This window comes from Urocampus carinirostris, chromosome 1 (assembly GCF_059441175.1).
Source record: "Urocampus carinirostris isolate Australia breed hairy pipefish chromosome 1, RoL_Ucar_1.0, whole genome shotgun sequence".
Classification (NCBI taxonomy): Eukaryota; Metazoa; Chordata; class Actinopteri; order Syngnathiformes; family Syngnathidae; genus Urocampus; species Urocampus carinirostris.
In genome coordinates, this window is record NC_142349.1 from 57,351,577 (window position 1) to 57,375,832 (window position 24,256).

At 39.9% G+C, this 24,256-nt stretch overlaps 1 protein-coding gene across 1 annotated transcript; it reads left to right on the top strand.

Moving 5' to 3' along the window:
* The first annotated feature begins 901 nt into the window (after positions 1–901).
* On the top strand, positions 902–23,798 carry acsl3b (acyl-CoA synthetase long chain family member 3b). The gene is made up of 15 exons (XM_088346464.1): positions 902–1,105; positions 5,659–6,090; positions 7,416–7,593; positions 7,664–7,773; positions 8,977–9,115; positions 11,465–11,615; positions 12,872–12,995; positions 13,084–13,155; positions 13,219–13,358; positions 15,026–15,198; positions 17,217–17,291; positions 17,407–17,598; positions 20,686–20,800; positions 20,866–21,023; positions 23,461–23,798. Exons 2-15 carry the CDS (start codon positions 5,740–5,742, stop codon positions 23,619–23,621), a joined length of 2,139 nt encoding a protein of 712 aa, XP_088202590.1. The 5' UTR covers positions 902–1,105; positions 5,659–5,739; the 3' UTR covers positions 23,622–23,798.
* Positions 23,799–24,256: the final 458 nt, after the last annotated feature.

The window sequence follows — 24,256 nt, forward strand, 5'->3', positions numbered from 1 at the left end:
ATGTTGAATTCATTGTAAACGTTAAAAAGCCACTATACGATCTCTTGTTAAAAGTATCTTGTTAAAATGGATGTAAACATGTATTGTGATGGTTGATATTCTAAAATGTATTTTGTGTAAACTGAAAAGAAAGCGCTTTGATATGTTTTGGGCAGTCTACAACGAGCTGCCAACGAGATCAAAGCCGGCAGAAAGATTACCACGTGTTGTGTTGTGACTCATTCATTTGCAGCAACTGTAATAAAAACCTCATCATCCAGTCCAGCGTGAATGTGGATCATTGGTGGGACAGGTACACCGGGGTTACATGTATACAACAAAATAATTCGTAATATAATGCATCAAAGCAAGTGAGCCGTTTGAAAGCCGTCTCTCTTCAATGAGTTGAGCCGAAAAAGCCGGTTCTCTAAAAAGAGACTGACTTCCTTTCACTACATCAAACCGCTCGTTTCGTTTGCAAAGAAAAAACGGCGAACTCGTTTGACTTGATTGATTTGCCGTTTCGTGATAGTCGGTGTACACCGGATGGTACCCATCATTGATAAATTTGCGTTTTTCCATACAGATTTTCTCGTACGTCGTACACGTTTTAAAATGCTAATAAACGTACTTTGTACGGCAAAACCGTACAGGTTGACAGGTATGATAATATAAAAGCAAAATCAAAAAGAGCATCCCACTGGTATGACTTTTCATCTACCAGTCACGAAAAAAATACAACACAATGCTTAATAATGAATGCGATGCGAAAAAAGATGAGGTTAATAAACCGCGTCCCACTTCCGCCTGTCTTTGTGATATTGACCGATAGTAACCCTACTGACGTCCTCGCTCCCGTAGCACGCGCCACCTACACTAAACCAATCAGAAGCCGCCAATTCTTACTACGTCATATCATCGCTTCCGGGATTGGATGCGACCCTGGTTGCCGTTAAAATGTACTGTTTTTCTCCGTTTTTACTCCTTTTATTATAAATAATTTTAAAGTTCTACTGAAACTGAATATGCAGTGCATTTAAAACCATCTCGAGATAATGAGGGAATGTTGCATTGAAGGATAGCGGTACCTGGATCGAACCGGCGGACGCTGCGACGTAGCGACGAGGTGAGAATGTATTAAAAAGGTTGCATGTTAGCATGCGGGATGCTAAAACGCGCGGCACTCTGCGATTTTATGACGAAGTGTAAAGGAAAATGTACGTTTCGTGCATGCAACTTATTTTAAATCACATCTTCAGCCGATGTTATTGTGAATGGAATTCGATATAAAAGATGCGTTCATTTGTACGTGCCCCCAATATGCCAGTTTTTATTTGTTCATTCATCCATCCACCCATCATCTGCACCGTTTATCCTCAGTAGGGTCGCAGGGGTGCTGGAGCCCATCCCAGCTATCTTTGGGCATTGAGCAGGGGACACCATGAACTGGTTGCCAGCCTATCGCAGGGCACACATGGACAGACAACTCATTCGCTTATTCACTCCCAGGGACAATTTGGACCGGCCAATTAACCTGACAAGCATGTTTTTGGAATGTGGGATGAAACCGGAGTGCCTGGAGGAAACCCACTCAAGCACGGGGAGAACATGCAAACTCCACACAGGGGGTTAGTTCTCACGACCTCAGGACTATGCCGCACACGCGCTAACCACTGCGCCGCCGTGCTGCCCTATTTGTTCATTCATTTCATGTACTTTATATTAAGTATGCGATGTATTTATATAAAAACTGTATGTTTTCATCTTGAATGCATCCGAATTAATTACAGTATAAGTCTGTGTGCCTTATCAAGTAGTCTCATACGACCAAAGCAATCAATACTTGATCAGATCATCTTGATTAGAAGTCAAGCAGAGTACAGTTTGGTTGGTTGGATCACTTAACCACTAGGGGTCATTGCCTGCGGTCTGTCTTGGGCAAGTACAGCCTGGTGGCACCCATCCCTTTCCGGGCCAACATGTCTCGAACCAGGGACCTTTCGCATTTTGGACAAATGTGCTAACCACTGCAGTGTATCTCAATAGTCTTTTATCACAAAATATTCTCACCAGGCCCACAGGTGTTAAAGAGTAGTGAAGTCCACTCAGGCTTTGATAAGACTACAAATATCAGTACAGTGGACCCCAGGATACAATCAGTTCTTAAGTGGGGATCGCAAGGTGAAATTCGTGTATAGTGGGTGATGGAAGCCTATGGAAATGCGTAGTTACTACGTTCATAACCCCTGGTTCCCAAAGTAAAAACATTAAAATAACAAAACAAAAGATATTAAATTATATTTATGTGTAATATACGTGTATAGTACCGAATAACCTGAATAAATATACGAATAAAGGAAAAATGACAGTGTGATGTAATTCGAGCTGGTAAAGTGGAGTCACATGGTAAAACTTTTGGAGAATGAGACATTTTAAACGGTAAATGGTCTTCATTTATATAGTGCTTTTCAAGTCAATGAAGACTTCCCAACGCGCTTTACAATGTGCTTCACACTTATCCATTCACACACACTCGCACACCAATAGCGGCAGTACCGCCATGCAAGGCGCCAACCTGCTTATTGGGGGCGTTAGGGATGCAGTATCCTGCCCAAGGTTTAAAACTAAAGTAATTCAAAAACTTTTACTTGTAAGGATTTTCTTGTTATAATTCTCTCTTTATTCATAATAATTGACCTGATTGCTTATTGGTAATGGTCGTATTCCTAAGTGGTAACAATTTGAGTACCTTCTCCGTATTGCATGATACCCATAGAAACGAAGTTTGCGATAATCATGTTTCTTACCTCCCCCTTCAGCATTACTAAAAGCCTTGGGACCCATAGCAAATAAATATCTATAACTCGGGTAATTATTGCAAAGAACTTGACACTGAATGAAGAAAAAGGCATTGTGGGAGGTTGTTCAGCCAATAGCAAATTTTGCCCTTTCTTTAAGCAGGCAGACCAGCATTTTAAATTAATTTGTCTAATAGCAGGCAGGCCTCTTTAAGACGTAACTATATATGTATGTATGATCAGTGCAAGGTTTGAATTTTGTACGTTTCTGGGCACGCAAAATAATTTGTTATTGATGTTTTATAGTAATAGTTATAGTTATTCCGCTGTATCCGGGCCTACTGTATTACAATTAATGCCACACAAATCAGAGAAGTGGAAATAAAACAGGAATAAAATCCAGATTAAAGGAACGGACACAATCACGTTTTGTTTTTATTAAATCACTAAGTCTAAATAGAGAATGCTCTCTAACCACATACTTGGAGATAGTTTACATTCTATCACGCTTGCCCAACCCTTTAGTTGGGCAGTGTTACATTCTTCTAGGGGCTGTTACATTATTTTGATGAAACTCAACCAACATCCTCCTCCCACATTTATCCAGCTATTATCCACACCGCTTATCCTCAGTAGGGTTGCGGGGGTGCTGGAGCCCATCCCACACCCTGAACTGGTTGCCAGCCAGTCGCAGGGCACACAGAGACAGACAACTCTTGCACTCATTCACACCTAGGGGCAATTTGGAGTCACCAATTAACCTGACAGGCATGTTTTTGGAAACCACGCAAGCACAGGGAGAACATGCAAGCCCCGCATAGGAAGGCTGGTAGCTGGATTTGATCCCATGACCTCAGAACTCTCCCGCATTTAGTTTATCATTATTTCATATCGGCATCAAAGATCGGGTCAAACTGGGATTATCGGCTCCCATGATCAAATGGTGGAAGCATTAAATACATTGACATTCATTAAAGCCCTTAATGTGTATTATTAAGTGTCTTGTAGTGTTTTAAAAATACTTCATTAATTATAGTAAAACATTACTGATTCATAAAATAAGCAAAACACACTCAGAGATTTTAAGGTTTAGAAATTTGTAGTTGTATTACACAACTTGAAGAAGCAAAATTGTTTGGTGGCCATCTTACTACTACAGAAGCCCAAATGACAGTTTTGCAAAAGTACCTTGTCCCAGTGGTGCTTTTAGCATTTAAAATACCTTAATTCCACACAACTGAGCCCTGCATGTTAGGGTTCCTGAGTCCCGTTTCTTAGGCATCTTCTGCTTGTTTCCACTGTTTTCTTCTCTAGCCACTCATGTTAGCGATTTGGCTGCAGATTATGACTTGTCGCTACCCGGTATCGTCATCGTTAGCGACTCTTTGTAAATAAAGCTTGCTTCTTGCATCTTTGTCACTTGGCTTCCAGGATTGGTTATGCAAGTAAATTAGTATAAGTCACATGATTCAGGGTCTCGACACTTTCCATTGTTGCTCTTTTTCTCTATTTTTTCATTTACCAGCCATTTGTTTTACTCCTTCGATTCTGGTGCTTGTTATCTTCCACTTTTATTTTCAACTATTTCCTTCTCCAGCCACTCAAGATAGTGTTGGCGTTGTCAATCTGTGTCTCGCTGTGTGTTCAACTTCAGAGATTAGGACCAGGTATTTGGGAAAAAAAGGGGAAAAAAAGAGCTGAAGAGAACAGTTCAGTTGAGGACTTTCATTACAAGGGGAAAAAAACTCCCTCAAAAAAGTATCAAAAAATGGCCTGCCACTGTTTTATAGGAAAGAGGTGTGTGGACCCAGCTGGATTTTTGAAGGCCGTATTATAAGCTAAGGATATATTAATCAGAAGACCATCGCTTGGAAAGTTCTGAATGAAAAGCAACACAACCCAACACAAAAAAGTAAATACTTGATTTAATTATGTGGATAAACAAAATGTGCATTTATAACAACTAAATGAATAGTGTTATTATCAAAGTAATGTTGTGATGATTAAATAATGTATCTAATATAACAGGAAAACTCATGCAATTATGATAACACTACCAGTGACACATTAAATAATCTAACAGTAGCCATTGATTCTAGGCTATGGCTCATAGCTAACCACTATTGTTATTGTTAGCTATCCCTTGTAAATAATGTTTTCTTTGTCCATCAGTGTAGCTTGCCTACCATAGTCAGTTACATTGTTAAGGGTCTCAACGCCTTTCCCATTCTTTTCTTTTCTAGCCATTCATTTTAGTTTTGTTATTCAATCTACTGGCGTTTGTCATTTTGTGCTGTTTACTTCTCTTGACTCTCATGGTATCCACATGGCTGCAGGCAATGGCTTGACACTACCCACTCTTGTTAGCTGCTCCTGCTTTGTCCTTCAGTGTCACTCGCCTTCCATCTAATGGTTATGTGAACATCGCAGACTCCTGTCATTCAGACATCCTCCTCTTTTTTTCCCTACGTTTCATTCTTTCTCTCTTTTCAGCTGCTCCAGGTGTACCCATCTTGCTCGGTCGTTTTGTTGTCACTTACCAGCTTTCATGTCTTGTTGCTGCCTGAAATTCATCTGTTTTCTCACAAAAAAAAAGGGAAAAGAGTTTTGGCTTCCATAGTTTCTTTTTCGGATGTACACACAGCTCCATTCTTCGCTACAATGACCTCTAGTAAGGAATTATTACTCTGTCACCTTGATACTAAATTATATCAGCCACTTTTAGGTCCGCTATAATAATGTGGCTGGCAGAAAGGGTTGCTAAAAATAGACAGGTGGGCGTAAAGGATTAATATCCCTGTCTGCAGGAATGCATCGTTTTTCCGCTTTTCGATTTTGCTGATGCATGTTGTCCTTTCTATGGTTCACCTTTCTGTTGCAGGTCGGGTTGACTCATTCACAGAAAGCAAGCTCACTCGCCACCTCTCGACCAGATTTCGTCAGCCGGAAGTGATATTTCAAGATGAAACTCAAGGAGGACATCAACCCTCTCCTCCTGCAGGTCTTTCGATCTGTGGTCTGGGTGTACTCTGTGATCACCTTCATCCCCTGGTACTTCCTCTCCGGGGCAGGCACCAACTTGGAACGGGCCCGCCGCATCAAGGCACGCTCCATCAGTGGGAACCCGGCCGGGCCGTACCGGGCCGTCAACAGCCAAAGCGAACTGGTTGCCTGGCTGCACCCTGGAGTGGACACACTGGATAAAGTTTTTGAATATGCGGCCAAAAGGTTCCCACAGCGGGACTGTCTGGGCACCAGGGAAGTGCTGAGTGAGGAGGACGAGCTCCAACCCAATGGGAAAGTCTTTAAAAAGGTGAGAGAACTTTCGGATTGGGGATTACACTTGAAGGTGATGTCCGTAACTTCAAAATATTGTACATCTTTTGGCTGAAATCATCATTTCAGCCTCTGTCAAGCTTCTTTGTGTTTGAGCGTGCAAGTATGTTACTCTCTTCCATGTGCTCGAACAGACTCCCTTTAAAAATCGTTTTAGGGTTTGTGCTGTCATTTGGACTGTACTTAGAACATTCCTTTTCTTACTTTGACCATTTTCATCCTAAGATAAAAGAACCACATGCGTATGCCTGAAATCACTATAACACTAATAATAAAAATCGAATTGTATTTATACTTGGTGTGATATGACTTGAGCTGGTACAGTGGAGTAGTGGACGGATAATAAAACCTCCACTTGTAAAGTTTGTCATGCCCTTAGAAAGATCTCTGTGCTTAAATTTCTACCTTATTTTTAAGAATTATCTGGACTGTCAATTGGTAGCAGCCATGGAACTTAGAAAAGGTAGCTATGTGTGTTCTTTTCTCGTACTTCTTGATAATTGCGGAAATTTTTCCTTGCTTATCATGTTTACGCTTCTCCCTCTTGTATCACTGACAATTTTGGGACTCTTAATTAAAGAATACAGTATTTTCCCCTGTAACTCGCGCAGTATTTACGAAGGAGGTGAGATTCCGAACTTGAGGATGAGATGAATGGAGCGTTGCAGGAGAGTTCAGCCTTTAACATAGAAGCATTTTCATAATGCTGGACAAAAAAACAATAGCAGACCAGAGTCTTTCATGCAAACGACCAATAGCCGACAGGCATATTATAGAAGTGACTCGTCATATGCATAAACACCACAAAATAATTTGTTGTATAGTGGTGATAATGCTGTAACAAGGGGCCGGGAAAAAAACATCGTATTTCACACGGTAAAGTGAAATTGTCGTAAGGCGGGTTGCTGTATCCCAGGGGTCTATTGTACTTTTTCTGCCTCTTTTTGGACTAGTAGAGAGGAGGGTGATACTTTATTACACTACTAACCCACAATTTAAAATGTTTTCCATCATTTCCATGACTGTGTAATCAATTAGCATGCTTACACAAACAAGAACACTGGGTTCAGTTTATACAAGAGAAGACAAAAGCAGTTTTTGTGCACTCGGGACAGTCATTGTTATGGCGGTGAGTGGCCAGTAGGGGCCACTGTTTGACTAGATGTGGACAAAGTTACCCTGTCTTCAGCCAACAATGATTGAACCTAGTGTAAAACGTCCAAAGGCTTTTCTATATTTTTATTTTTAAAATTTTCATGATGATCTGAAATTACACGTGCAGTGTCTTTTTCACATGCGCAGTTCATTCTGGGGAACTACAACTGGCTGTCGTACGACGAGACCTACCAAGCGGCCCGGATGTTTGGAAGCGGGCTTGCGTCCCTGGGCCAGAAACCTCAATGCAACATCGCAATCTTCTGCGAGACAAGAGCCGAGTGGATTGTGGCGGCTCAAGCCTGCTTCATGTACAATTTCCCACGTGAGTCACAAACACACCCAAGCAGGATGTCGATGTTCTTTTTCTGATTTGGGATGTATTTTTCCTGCAGTGGTCACACTGTACGCCACTCTTGGACCTTTGGCCATCGCCCATGGACTGAACGAGACCGAGGTCACGCACATCATCACCAGTAAAGACCTGCTGCAGAGACGGCTCAAGGTACTTGCTTGTATCTTTCGTGGTTTTTGTAGATTCAATCACATTGAGAGTAAATCGTCTGCTTTTATATAGCGCTTTTCAAGCGAGCTACTCTTACTGATCAATGCGTAGGGCTACCTGTTTGGTATGAATTTCCAAAATAACTTGTCATTACTATGTTGTTACCATGTTATTACTAGGTAATTATTTCAAGTTAGGCTAAAAAAGAGCTCAGTCAACCACAAAAGCACATTATTTATAAAAGGGGACTTACCATGTGATATCATATTTATATATATATATATATATATATATTAAATATATATATATATTTGAAAAAGGGATTGCAGGATGTATATTTTGGACATTAAAATTGTGTGCCTTATCAAAAGACACAGCTAAAAATGTCGATAATCCTGTATAAAATTGCATGGTAAAATGTGTTTTTTTTTTAAATGTCCCCTCTGTCTCAAAACCAACTTGATGATACGAATCTTAGCAAAACAAATAGAACAAGAAATGTAACATGTAGATTGAATTGTCCTTATCATCAATATCAAATGTTGTGAAACATTGTACACAGTAAGATTAGACATGGCCCTCCAGGATAAACATGTGACGCAGACTACAAAGAGAAGAATGAGATAAAATCCTGTCAGGATGAATAGGCAAAAATATTAACAAAGTAGTGCTTAGAGACTGGCCTAAGTATAAAAATGGTGCAATGAAAGAATTTTGCCTTGTAACGGTATTGCAGTGGAAAGGACTGCAATACCATTTACCAAACTTTAAAATATACTTGTAAAACGAATATTTATAACTGTTTCTTAGTTTAAAAAAAAATATTCCGTTAAAAAATAAAACTAATACTCTACTAACAGAAGAACTACTGAAACAAAAAAAATTCTAACCGCTAGCAAACAAGTAATAACAAGATTATGGTATAATCAAGAGCCCCTGACCTTGGAAGAATTATTTGTAATGGACCACATTTCAAATTAAAATACAGGCGACTCAATTCATGGACAAGTGGAAAAAAAATTGAATGCAGGAAAAATAAGGACACAACAAATGAACAATGAAAACTGGACTTTGAATAATGACTTGGGCATGGAAGATACTCCCCAATGTTACATGAAAGATGACACCTTGCATAAGTGAAATCTTGACTCAATATAAGGTCAGTAAACCCGCATCAAAATCAGTTTTTGTTGCTCCCATCAGGCCATCCTGGGCGACATTCCCAGGCTGCAGTACGTCATTGTCGTGGACAAGAAGCTGTCGAGCTGGCAGGACATCCCCAGAGGTATTACCGTCCACACTCTGGACGCAGTCATCGAGATGGGATCCAAGCCGGAAAACTGTGAGCGTTAGCATAACACCATTACAAAGCTTTTTCATTCTGCTGTGGTGGATGTGAGCGGGGTAATCCGTTAACCACCAAATATGACTACAGAGTTATCAGGCTGATGGACCAAAACGACCTGATATTCACTTGATGCCACATTATATCAAACCACCTGATGCTACTTGTTAGAAAGATTTGAAACATTGATGTTCCTCTTAACTCAATTAGTGCTATAAGGTTTGAAATGATTTCAGTATGAAAAATTACCACTAGATGGCAGGAATGGCATTGATCAGATCTTTGTAAACCCGCTTAGTTTCTAGTTTTTCTTCATCACTCCACCATATGATTACGATATGATAGATGATTACAGTACGCGCATTGTGGTGGGAAAAGCAAAGATATAAGTACAGATAATCATGAAATGAAATGATCTGAATTTATATAGCGCTTTTCAAGTCAATGACTTCCCAAAGCGCTTTACATTGTGCTTCACATTTCCCAATAGCGGCCGTGATCTGTGCAGCCATGTAAGGCACTAACCTGCTTATTGGGGGTAATTGGGGGTTCAATGTCTTACCCAAGGACACTTCGACATGTAACACGGACAAGCCGGGATTCGAACTGGGATCCCTTAATCCTAAAACGATCGCTCTACCTCCTGAGCTACTGCCGCCCCAATAATCAACGCTCTAAAGCATTATTCTTTTTGAAAAAAGATGACAAAGTCCCTTCATCATTGTCAGGAGAGAGAGGGATGATGTTTCATGCACGTTCGTGATTGCCACGATGACTCGAATCATGTGATACCTTCACCGGAAACATTGAAGGCTGAAAAGTTCTTGCAAATTTCATGATTTTTGTTGTTGTTTTACTCCCCCTTGTGTTTACGCATGAACACAGGATTGACAGCTCTTTGATTAAGATTGACAGCTGCCCACAAACGTGTTTCTGTTAATGCTCTGTGCCACATATACACAAAGTGTAGTGCATATAGATGCATATCGATGTTTTGGGCCAAAAATTACATATTTCCAAAGTAGTTGCATTAGCATTTGTACAAACGTTTTTATTTATCTTAGCTACTTGTGTGTACAGCCAAGATTTATAAGATTTGTCTTTGCCAAGGCACGTGTAAATGGTAGATGGGTAATGGTCTGTATTCATATAACGCTTTTCAAGTCAATGAAGACCTCCCAAGGTGCTTTTCAATGTGCTTCACACTTACCCATTCACACACACACTCACACAACAATAGGGAGTCAGCCATGCAAGGCGCCTACCTGCTTATTTGGGGGCATTAGGGATTTAGTGTTTTGCCCAAGGACACTTCGACATATAACTCTGGGGAGCCGGGAATCAAAACTGTGACCAAGTACAGACACTGCCCTACTTACAAACGATCGTTCGTAATTTGGATTTGTTTGTAAGTTGCTTCAGTGCTATAATTTGTATGTTTAAGCTTTATATAAGTATGTTTAAAGCTTGTATAAGTAACCTGTATTGTTTAATAAACCTTTCATGAACTAATATGCCCTTTAAAGATAAATAAAGAGAAGTTTAACTTGCTTTTGGAAGATAAGCTTCAAGAGGTCCTCCTTTGTGGTAGAGAGTGGCCGGAAAAAGCGATCGAACCATTTTCTCAACCGCATCAAGCTTTCTTATTCCACTTTCATTTCAAAGGAAAGAGCTCGCCTCTTCTTTACACTTTAGATCAGATATACAGTATAGAACGTTTACATACGAACTAGGAAGAGGAAGCTGATTTTTTTTCTTCGGGGTGGATGCTGGATAGAAGCACTACAATAATGTCCTGCACTCAGAAAAAGGTGCACACAATACAAAATCTAACTTACAGGAAATCCTTCGACATCACAAAAAATGTTCATATCTACCGTTTTACGTAAGTCGAATGGTCGTAATTAAGGGAGCGTCTGTATGGGAGAACTTGTGAGCTTGCATCACTCCTAAACATTATACATAATAAACACAATAATATGCACTATCTATGTCAGTGTTATGGTGCTCATAAGAATATACTGTCATTATAGTTAATCCTGACAAACTAGGGATTTAGTGATTTGTTTAAATATTTTACGCTTTCCAACACTACTTTTTACAATCATGTTTAACCGAAGCTGTACAATGTTATTGAAATCGTAAACCAAAAAGATAATTGAATTTGAGTTATGGGATTGGTCTCCAGAAACCTTATCTTATCGGTTATCATTATTGGTAGGAAAAAAACAGATTGTTCTTGTATTATTGATTCCAATCTGGTTTCCTTAAATTAAGAATTATTGTTCTCTAGAAAAATGAAAGGTCTCCTAAGCCAGACCTGCCATGTGGTGTGTTTGTGCCCAGTATCGACAGAGCGCAAGCAGCCTCGGTCGTCGGATATTGCGGTCATCATGTACACAAGCGGCTCCACCGGCATCCCCAAAGGCGTCATCATCTCTCATGGCAACATCATCGCCGGCATCACCGGGATGGCGCAAAGGATCCCAAACCTCAAGTATGCTAAAAGCAAATCCACCGCAAAGTCGCATGATGGCTGCCACTTTAGATACACACAGGAAAGGGAGATTTTATGCCAAAATACTAATTAAAAAAGACAATAGTTTCAAATAACCAATCTCTAATTTTTACAGAAAAAAACATGTTTTACAAAAAAATAACCATTAAAAAAATACAACAAATTTCATTAACCAGTTTCTTAATTCTATTTCTAATAAAAATCAGATTAAGCATTTACATTACTTACCTTTTTTGGCTTTGTTTTTGTAAAAAAAAAACAATTTTTTTAAAAATCAGGGCGGCACAGCACCTGGGTGGTTAGGACGCAGCCCCTCTGCGCGGATGTTCAGGTTTCAAGTCCAGCTACCGCAGCCTCTCTGTGTGGAGTTTGCATGTCCTCCCCGTGCCTGCATGGGTTTCTTTTGGGAACTCCGGTTTCCTCCCACATTCAGGTTAATCGGCCCGTCCAAATTGTCCCAAGATGTGAATGAGCCAGTGAGTTGTCTGTCTCTGTCCCTGCAACTGGCTGGCAACCAGTTTAGGCTGTCCCCTGCCCACTGCCTGAAGATGACTGGGATGGGCTCCGTATAATGGTTAAGGCCATATTACTTAAAGGGCAAAGATGAGTGGGCTTTTATTATTTCAAGTTCACTTTCCATGGTCATAGTTATTTTGCTTCTCCTTTAGGCATTACTCCAAGTCTTGGGACCCATAGCTAAACAAGTGGTTTACACAGGATTCTTAACTGAACTGGGTGAAGAGAGAAGAAAGGGGCATTGTGGGAGGGAGTTTAGCCAATAGCATATTAGCATCGTCATGACGCCAAGACAAACAAATAGCAGACCAGCATCCCATAGCCAAAAGACATCTTAGAGGCGTATAAGGAATGCAAGTTGAAGAGATACACATGAACCCAACAAAGTTTGAATTTTGTACATTTTTGGGTGCGCAAAAGTATTTATGGATATTGTGTGCAGGTGAAAATGCTGTAATGAAGGGTCGAAAAAACATAGAATTCCACATCGTAACATAAAAACATGGAAAGGCTGTAACCTTGAGTCTTTGTTAGTTCTACTGGAAATAAAAAATTTTCGGTGAGAGTAGCAGCAAATGCTGTGTGCCAATTCTAGTGTAGTGGTTGACAGTTCTAGTCACTTTATAAAACCAAGCGATTTTTATCAATTCATAAATCTTCCATATTAGGAAAAAACTGATTGAATAAAATTAAAATGTAATGTTTTTGTGTCGTGGCAGCGAAACGGATACATATATCGGCTACCTGCCTTTGGCTCACGTTCTGGAGCTCAGCGCCGAACTTGTGTGCGTCTCCCACGGCTGCCGCATTGGATACTCTTCCCCTCAGACCCTCGCCGATCAGGTGGGCGTCTGGAAACATACTACTGAGGATTCTACCTATATAAATTATTTTAACAGGGAATTCTTTTGTCTATTTTATGACGTTTTAGTCCACCAAAATCAAAAAGGGCAGCAAAGGGGACACCAGCATGTTGAAACCGACACTCATGGCCACTGTGCCGGTAAGCTTGTTAAATTCGACACTCTACAAATGAATCAGGTGTGAACATTTGATTTTTTTCTAGGAAATCATGGACCGTATTTATAAGAATGTGATGACCAAAGTGGAGGGCATGAGCAGATTCCAGAAGACTCTCTTTGCGCTGGCGTACAACTACAAGATGGAGCAGATATCCAAAGGCTATGGCACGCCTCTCTGTGACAGGTGAGGTCAAAAGGAACAGAATTATCTGGGGTCCGTTTGACAATAGAGGTTTTCCGGCACTCTATAAAGACGATACTGATGAAGATCTGATTTGAAAAGTCACCGTGACAACAGGGATGCAGTGGGTGGCGTTTGTGAGTCTTCAATTAGAAAGGTTACTTAGAGGGAAATATAGAAGTTTAACAAACCCTAACTTCTGAGTTGCCTCACCCAAATATAGTACACATTGGCTTTTAGGTTACAGGGCTGCAGATCTGAGAAATTTCGAGCAACGCAATGTGGTTTTGCATGGCTCACGATGACTCCAAAAGACTGCGTTAATGGCTTCTCAATGTAAAGAGTCACCATAGCAACTGGGAAACAGTGGTTGGTGTTTTTTGAGTCTAATTAGAAAGGCTATTTGAAGAAGAAAAAAAATTCGGAGAAAAAAGTACTAGATAAAGACAGAAAATGAAGAGTAAAGGTTGAGAAAACAAAAGAAAACTAGAAAATGATAGAAAAACAGCCAAGAGGAGTAGAAAATGAGGGCGAGAGAAGAGTGATTAGGAAAGAAAAAAAGAGACACAAAAATAGTACAAAAAATAAACAGAGAAAAGCTAAAAAGGGAGATGAAGGAGAAAAGTAGAGACAAAGAAAATGATAAAAGAGTGGGAAAGGGGGAGAGAAAGCGATGAGAAAAGTAAAGCAAAGGAGGAAAAGAAAAAAGAATATGATAAGAAGGGAAAGAGAAAAAAGATAGAAAAGGAGAAAATAGTGTAAAGGGAGGGTGAGAGAAAGAAGTGATAAGAAGAGAAAAAAGTGAGACAAAATAGATAATGAAAACAGGAGCAAAAAAGAAGGGAAAAGAGATCGAGAGGGCAAGAAAAAGACAATTACATGGAAAAAATAAGTTATTGGGAGAGAAGAAGAGAAAGAAATGAAAACAACAGACGGAAAAAAAAGAATTATAAGAAGGGAAAGTAGGGAGAAGAGAAAAAAGGTGGGGAAGAAGTAGAAAAAAGAGGGAGCGAGAAAGAAGTGATAAGAAAAGACAAAAGCGAGACAAATGATGAAAACAGTAGCAAAAAAGACTGAGTGGGCAAGAAAAAGACAAATATAATGGAAAAAAAGAAAAGTTAGGGCGAGAAATTGTACAAGACAGAAAGGAAAAGTAAAGGAGTGAAAAAGAAACAGTTACTGAAGAAGAAAAAAAACAAAGAACAAGAGGAAACAAGGAAAAGCAATAGAGTAAGCGAGAAAAAGAAAAAAACAAGAGACAGACTAGAGAGACAGTATTAGACAAAGAAGAACAAAGAGAGAAAAGGGGAGAAAAAAGTGTTTGAGAAATAAACAGCAAAAGAGAAAGTAAGACCAAGAGAAAGAGTAGACAAAAAAGAGCAAGGAAGAAGATGGAAAAGGAGGAACAGAAAAAAGAGCAAGAGGGCGAGAAAATAACGAGAGCCTAAAAAAAACCGAGATAAAAACAGACAGAGAAAATGGGAGTGGAAAAAAAAGAAACACTTGTAGGAAAAATACACTTTTTTGTGCACAAACTATTAAATGAATGCTCGTCCTTTGCCACTAACCGAGCCATGATTTGTATTTTATATTTCAAATGAGATAGCGCTATCTTGCTGAATCCGCTTCTCCGTCTGTTTTTGATGCCAATTTCTTTCCCGTTTGTCCAGTTTGGTTTTCAAGCGGGTGCGGGCCCTCCTCGGGGGCAAAACGCGGGTGTTGCTGTCGGGAGGCGCGCCTCTGTCGGCCGCCACACAGCGCTTCATCAACGTGTGCATGTGCTGCCCTGTGGGACAAGGTTACGGACTCACCGAGACCTGTGGCGCCGGGACAATCAGCGAGGGTAAGCAACATTGTTCTTATATTAATTAACCATTATTATCTTATGTTGTTTATATGAATGCAATTTTCCCTGGATTTAAATGTGCATCAAGTTGAAATAGTAGGAGTACCTTATGAAATACATTTTCAATATTCGACAAAGTCTTTTGGAATATAAATGACTCGGGATTCTAAATTGCGCCAGTCAAAAAATAAATAAGAGGGAAAACACATATGTCGCACTGGTGTATAAGTCACATTTTGGTGGAAATGTCCATTTATCCATTATCTGCACCGCTTATCCTCAGTCGGGTCGCGGGGTTGCTGGAGCCCATCCCAGCTATCTTTGGCCAGTTTGGCTGGGGACACCCTGAACTGGTTGCCAGCCAGTCGCAGGGCACACAGAGACAGACAACTCACTCGCTCATTCACGCCTAGGGACTGGTAAATTAACCTAACATACATGTTTTTGGAATTTGGGTGGAAACCCACGCAAGCACGGGGAGAACATGCAAACTCCACACAGGAAGGTTCAATCCCATGACCTCAGAACTGTGAACTTTAATGAACTTTTATTGCTCTGTTACATTACTGTGGGGTCTAAATCGACCTCCCACATGTGGGAGAGCTTTTTAAAAGTTAGCTCTAAAAAATACACCAGGCATTAGACTTTTACAACTGCCAGTTGGAGAGGGGGAGGGGCCAGGAGAGGAGAAATGTACCCGCATTCATCTCTCTGGCCGCGTTCCTTCCCTCTGAAGCCCTTGCCCCACTACACTGTATTTTATTTAAGTCACAACAGGTTGGACAAAGACAAACAAGAAAAGAAACACCCCTTTGCCCCTCCCCCTGAGGCGGTACCAACATTTTAAAACAGAAAAACGTGATACAATCTGATTAGAAATACACACTTTTGAGGAAATAGTTTAAGCCTACTTTACATTTACCCCAAAAACTGCTAGGGGGGAGCATTTCACGCAGGGGGACATTTTTTGGCACAACACCGGCATAATGAATTTATCCTCACTGGCCTAGAGCGTCCTCTTGTGGTTTAGTGCGGAAATAATGTGTGAGATGATATACTGGGCAGCTCGGCGACCGGGTGGATAGCGCACGCCCCACGGTGCGACGGTCCAGGGTTTTATTTCAGCTATCCCAGCCTCCCTGTGCAGAGTTTGTATGTTTTCCTTGTGCTTGCGTGTTTTCCCTCCAGGATTCCAAAAATATGAATGAAAGGTGGACAGGTCAGTCCAAATCGTCCCTGAATAAGCGTGTGATTTCTATGCGATCTCCTGTGTGAATGCGACAAGTTTTTGTTTGTGCAGAAGTGGACATGTGACGCTACACGCAATGCGTCCATTGTTTGCAGAAGTACTCATGGATGCTAACGCCGTAGCGTATTGTGCTACCCGAGTCTGAACAGAGTTGACCAGTTGAATATGAATAAATCGATGAAGTAGAGTAAAAGTTTCACCCCCAGCCAAGCTATGACAAAGAATGCGACCTATAATCAGGAAAATGTGGTCGTATCGCGTATTTGAGAGGTCTATAAATCAACATGATTTAATAATTGATTAAGGAGGCAAAACAAATGTTTGCCCTTTGGAGCACCAAAGCCATTTTTGGATATTTTTGTCAGGAAAAGCTTTTGGCGAACCTTGTGATTAATCTCAAAATCTAAAGTGTGTTTAGAGGCACAATTTAATCTTACACAGAAGGTTCTGTATATTTTAATCAGGACAGGCACACGCAAATATTCATAGGAATTTAACTACAAATCTACAGAAGAAAATTGAATACGACACTTAGGACTTGATGGAAGATCTTTGGGCCAGGCTTAAAGTGTCAATCATCACGTCCGGGTTCGGGCCGGGCACGAATAACAATTTCACTGGTGGAAAGGCACAGTTTACATTTTGAAAATAAAGGTTAAAAATATATGAGCTAGTTTGTAGATTTTTAACAGGTCCTGTTGTAGTTAATCAAATTCATTTTAGCAGCAAAACCTATTATTTATTATTTATTGACCTTTTTTTCCAGTTTGGGACTACAGCACCGGACGGGTAGGCGCGCCTCTTGTCTGCTCAGAAATCATGCTCAAGGACTGGGAAGAAGGTACAAATAGATTTAAGTCAAATACAAATATTAAAAATATAGTATTAATGCATGTAAGAATATTTTGAAAATATAATAAAACGTTAAAAAAAAGATAATGTTCATCTGTATGCAGGAGGCTACTACAGCACGGACAAGCCCAACCCACGAGGGGAAATCCTGATCGGTGGCCCTAACGTGACCATGGGCTACTACAAAAACCAAGACAAAAACCGCGAGGACTTTTTTGTGGACGTCAATGGACAGCGCTGGTTCTGCACCGGCGACATTGGAGAGTTTCACCGTGATGGTTGCCTCAAAATCATCGGTGAGTTTAGGAAATGGGGGGGAGTCGAGTCATGTTTATTTGTATAGCCCTTAATCACCAAGAGTCTCAAAAGGCTGCACAGACCACAGATTATTGCAAACCACTGACTATCATTACACCATCCCCTGATCTAAAACCTACACAAGGGCAAGAAAAACCTCAACATGAGGAAAATGAAGAAACCTTGAGAAGGAACCGCACATGAGGTTATCCCCCTTCCAGGATGACCAGGCTGCAATGGATGTTGCAATGACAAATAATACACAGATATTGTCAACATAAAATATAGGTTATTCATATGCTATCGAATAGAAGTGTGTTTTAAGCCTAGATTTAAACAGTTCCACTGAGGTTGGCGATTGAATCTCAGGGGGAAGAGCATTCCACAGCACTGGGGCCCGAACGAAGGCTCTCGAACCTTCGGATCTCTTCTTGGCTCTTGGGATCACTAGTAAACCAGCAGTAGACCAGGAAAAAAGGAAAATTGGACTGAGAAGAAAATTCATGGTGCTTTAAAATGGACCTTCCATTGTATGTTTAGTTTTACAGTAGCCCAGACAAATGATAGCATTTTGAGTTACATCACCAAGTCTAAAACAAATGTGTCAAACCCAAAGCCCGCCACATAATTTTATGCGGCCTGCGAAACAATGCTCAAAGGAGCTCAAGATAAAAATGAGTCAAACATCAAGCTGCAGTTTTAAATATATCCAATGGATGACGCCAAAGCCAGGTGCCAGTCTCAAAGCGCCCATTGTAGCTGTATTTGTTGACTATCATTAATCAACCAAAGAACATTTTAGAAAACTCTTCTCCATGTTTTCTTACATGAACAAGTCAGAGAGGCTCTGTTCAAGGCATTCTGGAAAATATAGAGTTAAAAAAGGAAGCACCTGGGTGTCTTTGTATAAGTTTAAACAAGCTTTAGCTCCTTTCTATATTATTTGTCATATCTAACAACCAAGTCCCTATATTCAGGTAATCATTACCACCTAAAATTGACAGCAAAAATACTTTACTTTACTTTTTCAATTTGTGTTTTTATTCTGTTTTTCACATTCCAGTCTGCATGAGTTTCCCCAAGTTAAAAATACTAGCGGAAATTAATTCAAATTTTGTTTTGCACACTACAAGATTGAAGGAAAACATATTAAGTAATAAATACCTAGATAATCCATTTATAATCAAATCTTACATCCATGAATCATCATTTAGTTGTGAACCTCCAAAAACACCCCCTGCCCCGCAACTAAGGCACACTTTTTTATGCCATTCATGTACTAGTCTGGCCCCCGTCAGAATGTCTGTTCTACAAGGTGACCTCCCCAGGCTAAAATGAGTTTGATACCCCTGGTCTGAAAGATTACGGTTTTAATAGATAAACTCCACTCAATGCACATTTTTGAAAAAGTTTTATTGATTACACAAATTAAACAAACCCTACAAAGGTATTTTAAATTAACTCTTAAACTCTTCAATTTTGTTGAGAAGGTTTTCTGAATGGGGAATTAAAAAAAGACAAACCACTTGTGACTAATTTGCATGAATGCCACAACTAACTAGTTAATTAACTACTCAATAATCTTTCTATAGTCAGAACCTGCTTTGAATAGTTGGCTCTTAAATTCTGAAATCGAGGGTAGTAATTTAACACATTTTGTTATTGATTTTTAAATAAGACAAATAGTTTGTGACTAATGTACTTAAATGATACTGTTATTTACTAGTTAATTGTAATTTAATAGTTAGTGCCACCTTTGAATAATTCAAATTAACTCGTGAGTCTTGAAAGTAAGGGTAGGAATTTAACAAAATTATGAATTGAGGATTTTTTTGAAGACAAATCGCTTGTGTCTAATGTGCTTGACTGCCACCATATTTAAGTTATTATTTTATAGACATTACCTGTTTTGAATAATTCAAATTACATCTTAAATTACTATGAGATATAACCATTTTTTTAAAGGATTATTTTGAAAAATGACACATGCCCTCAAATTTCAGATTACTTTCATTTGATAGTCAGGACCTATTCAAATGAACACTTAAATTCCTACCTTAATTTACAAGAATTAAACAATTATGTCAATGGACGCCCTGAACTGGTTGCCAGCCAGTCACTGGGCACACAGAGACAAACAACTCATTCGCTCATTCACACCTAGAAACAATTTGGACCGGCCAATAAACCTCTAACATGCATGTTTTTGAAATGTGAGAGGAAACCGGAGTTCCCGGAGGAAACCCACGCAAGCACAGGGAGAACATGCAAACTCCACACAGGAAGGCTTGATCCCATCTCTCATCTCATCTGGCACCTCAAAATTGTGTGCGCTGCCGTGCTGCACTAGTTAACTCATTAGTTAATTATCATTTGATGGTCATAACCTGCTTTGAGTAATTCAAATTAACTCTTAAATTCCATAATTCAAAATATTTTGCAAATGTTGTAAATATTGATTCTTAAAAATACGAATGGCCTTAAATGTACCAATTAACTAGTTGATTAACTAATTCTCTAACGAATTATAAATTGATAGTCAGCACCTGCTTTTGGTAATTCAAAATGACTCTTATAACTCCCACTTTCAATATCAGATTTAGGGGTTGATTCAAACGACTAAAAGCCGGTGCTGGCTAGCCAGAGATAATTAATTAGTTGAATAGTTAATTAATCAGTTAATTGTGGCATTCAATGGGATTAGTAACAAGTTATTCGTCCGTTTTAAAAATCACAATTTAGAAACATGGCTCAATTCCTACCCTCACTTTAAAGTTTCCAGCTAATTTTATAAATAATAATAACGTATTCAAAGTGTTAAATTTCATATGCACAGTAAAGAACCACGTTTCCCTGCACAATGAAATTCTTACTTTGATGTCCACACAGTTACCAGCATAAAAATAGAAACTCAAGAAATTATATACATGTATACATAAAATAACATTTGGAATTTTAAAAGATAAAGAATACAAGATTAACTTGAGTTGAGTTAAGGCAATAAGATAAAAATAAAGATAAAACATAGTTGTAAGTGATGAATAAATGGTATCAATTCTATTATACGACACATTGCCTTTCCGCAGACCGCAAGAAGGATTTGGTGAAACTCCAGGCAGGCGAGTACGTCTCCTTGGGAAAGGTGGAGGCCGTGCTGAAGAATTGCCCACTGATCGACAACATCTGTGCCTATGCCAACAGGTAGAGAACGAAAACATCCATTATTCTTTAAAATCGCCTTTATCCTTCCACATTTTGTGTTTCAGTGACCAATCGTACGTGATTAGCTTCGTGGTGCCCAACCAGAAAGTACTGACTGCATTGGCAGAGCGCTTGCAAGTGCAAGGCACCTGGGAGGAGATCTGTAACCACCCACAGATGGAGACGGAAGTGCTACGCATTCTCACCGAGGCTGCCGTCTCATGTGGGGAATTCGCCGTAGAAAAAAATGAAATAACATGTTAAGCTAGCCTGAACACAATAGATCATGAAATAGCAAGTCAGCAGAGTACATTATAGATCGATCATTGGGCATGAAGGTAACTTACAGTTGACATTTATGCGACAGATCCTCAAGCGGCAAATTAGCTTATAGTTAGCATTTACACAATGGCCCCTTTAAGTTGTTTGTAAACATTGTGACGTATCCGGAAGGCGGGGCTTAGCCCTCAGGCAAAAACTACTGTGAGACGATACGTTAAAAGCGTACGCGCTAAATGTTTAGCTCTGTTTCATTACGGTTTAATAACCTACGTCACGCGGAAGCTGGTTGCAAAACAAGTCTTGCGCTGGTCAGAAGACTTGTTGCTGCTAGCTGTCAATCATGTGTGTTTTGGTGCCAGAATCGAAGAAAAAGGTTAGTGATCTTAAATTGAAGTTTTACAGGATCCCAGCGGACACTTCCTATCAACAAAGTTTTAGTTAAATGCAATAAAGGGAAAATATTGGACCGAGGCACTCATCAACAATGCTCGGGTTTGCAACGCACTCTTATATCCTGTAAGAGGAATTAAACATTTATGATTGTTGTTATCAAGTCCATTTACTACAGGGTTCCCGCGGATCTTTGAAAAATCTTAAAAGACATTCAATTTATTATTCAAAAGATAAGGCATTAACTGGCATTAAAATGTCTTAAATCCAAGTTTCGAAAGTCTTAAAAGTGTTAATAAGATTTTAATATGTTCGAACTAAAAAGATATAATAACATTTATCAATTGTCTTTTTTAATAAGTCACCAATTTTCTTCATGGCAACATGGCACGATCACAATAACAGAACTATCAAAACGGTGATGTGGTTTCAGTCAGGCCTTTCAGAGCAAATGCATGTCTTCGATCTACCCACAATACACATAGCAACTTCAGACAGAGACGACTACTTTGGACCATACCCGTATTTCTCATCTTATATGAAGTGTGTATTGCAAGCCCGATCATTTTTGATGAGTGCCTCGGTCCAATCTTTCAGCTTGAATGCATTAACCACAACTCTTTTCTCTGATCAGGAGTATCGCTTGGATCCTTTACGATTACTAATGTTTTTTCTAAGATTCTGGCACCGAAACACACTACATGACGACAACTAGCACCGATGGCCGCTTTCTTTTCCTCAGCTTTCTGACCAGCGCAAGTATTGTTTTGCTCCCAGCTTTGGCTGTGACATGTAGTTACCTTGTTGTCAGCATGAACACGGTATGTCACAGCCATCAATTTAGATTACACTATACTGTTTATCATAAAGGCATCAAGTTAGCGTATACTTATGCATGTACGCAAACGATCATAAATCATCAAGTTAGCTTGTGCGAAGTAGATCATAAAGGATCAAGTTAGCATGTACACAAGCATGAATTCTTGGATTATAAATCCGTAAAACAGAGTGGAATAAAAATTATGTGGTCCATTTTTAGCCAAAATGTTTGCAATATAGTAGCGGTTCTGGGATCCATTAATTGCCTGGGTCTTCGAGGCTCCACTGAGGACGCAACTCTGGACAGCTTGCTCCACTGTTGCGGGATCCTGGCCTGTTTTGGGGTTGTCGTAAAATTGGAAAAATTACGCAGAGAAACCTATGGGTAATTCGCTAACGGTTTCTGTTATCCCAGATAAAAACATTAAAATAACAAAATAGTATATAGTTAGTACTACTTTTTTGTAATTTACGTGTAAACAATATGATTAAAAGACATTAGAAATAAACATGTAAAGGAAAAATGAAATTCTATTCACCTTTGGTGTGACATGACTTGAACTAGTACAGTGGATTCGTGGGCAGATGCAAATTAAAACTTCCGTTTGCAAGGATTGTCATGCTCTTAGAAGTCTTTGGGGCTTTAATCGCCTCCTTATTGATGGATGTAGATATATTAATAATTGCAAGCTTCGTAGGCATTGTCTTACTTCTCCCTTTAGCATCACTGCACCATTTGGACCCATAGCTTGTAAAAACAGTACCAAAAAAATACAGTATTTTATAGCCAACTTGAAAGTCTTTATGAAGAAAGAGAAAGGTATTTTGGGAGGGAGATCAGCCAGTAGCATATCAGCATTTCAAAACAAAACAATAGGAGACAAGTGTCTACATGACATTGACCAGCAGCAGACATGCATCTTAAAGACGTATGATGCACGTAAAATAATTGTGGGGGGAAACGGCAAAACAAGGAGTCGAAAGAACGTCATTCCAAATTCTAATGTGAAAATATCGTATTCTAGTGACACTATAACCCAGGGGTGTACTGTAATGACCTACCAGTAGATGGCAACAAACTCTTAACCACGCTTTTAAGTACAATTAAGAAACAATGTTAAAAAAAGAATCTGAATTTCACTCTGCTTTCTTGACTTTTCCTCTGGCAGCCAACCTGCTGGAACGCTTCGAGATCCCCAAAAAGGTTCGGCTGAGCTCGGAAGCGTGGACGCCGGAGACGGGCCTGGTCACGGACGCATTCAAACTCAAACGCAAAGAGCTGAAAACGCACTACCAGGAAGACATCGAGAGGATGTACGGAGGGAAATGACGTCAAACGCAAAAACACGCACGGGGGAAAAAAACCTTTCGATTTCCCGCTCGGCTCGGAGTTGCCGTGGCAACTAAGGACACCGGCGACGACCAGGTCGAGGTGCGGCACTACATCTGCGGACTTTTTAGAAAAAATAAATGCGAGTGGCAGATTTTCAAATCTGCCGGTTCATCAGTGGTTAAAGATTGATATCAAGCGAGCACAAGGAATCTTTTATTTTGAAGGAAAGAAGGGGTGTCGGCCCAAAAATGTTAAAAAAAATATGTCCAAGCATTTTCATTTAAGGTCCACATACAAAGAAAAATCACCTTCCCATTGTTCATAAATTGTAGACCCACTAGAATAGAACCGGGCAGCACGGCGGCACAGTTCTGAGGTCATGAGATCGAACCTCCTGTGTGGAGTTTGCATGTTCTCCCCGTGCTTGCGTGGGTTCCCTCCGGGCACTCCGGTTTCCTCCCACGTTCCAAAAACATGCATGTCAGGTTAACTGGCCGGTCCAAATTGTCACTAGGTGTAAATGAGCGAGTGAGTTGTCTGTCTCTGTGTGCCCTGCGACTGGCTGGCAACCGGTTCAGGGTGTCCCCTGCCCACTGCCCAATGATTCCTGGGATGGGCTCCAGCACCCCCGC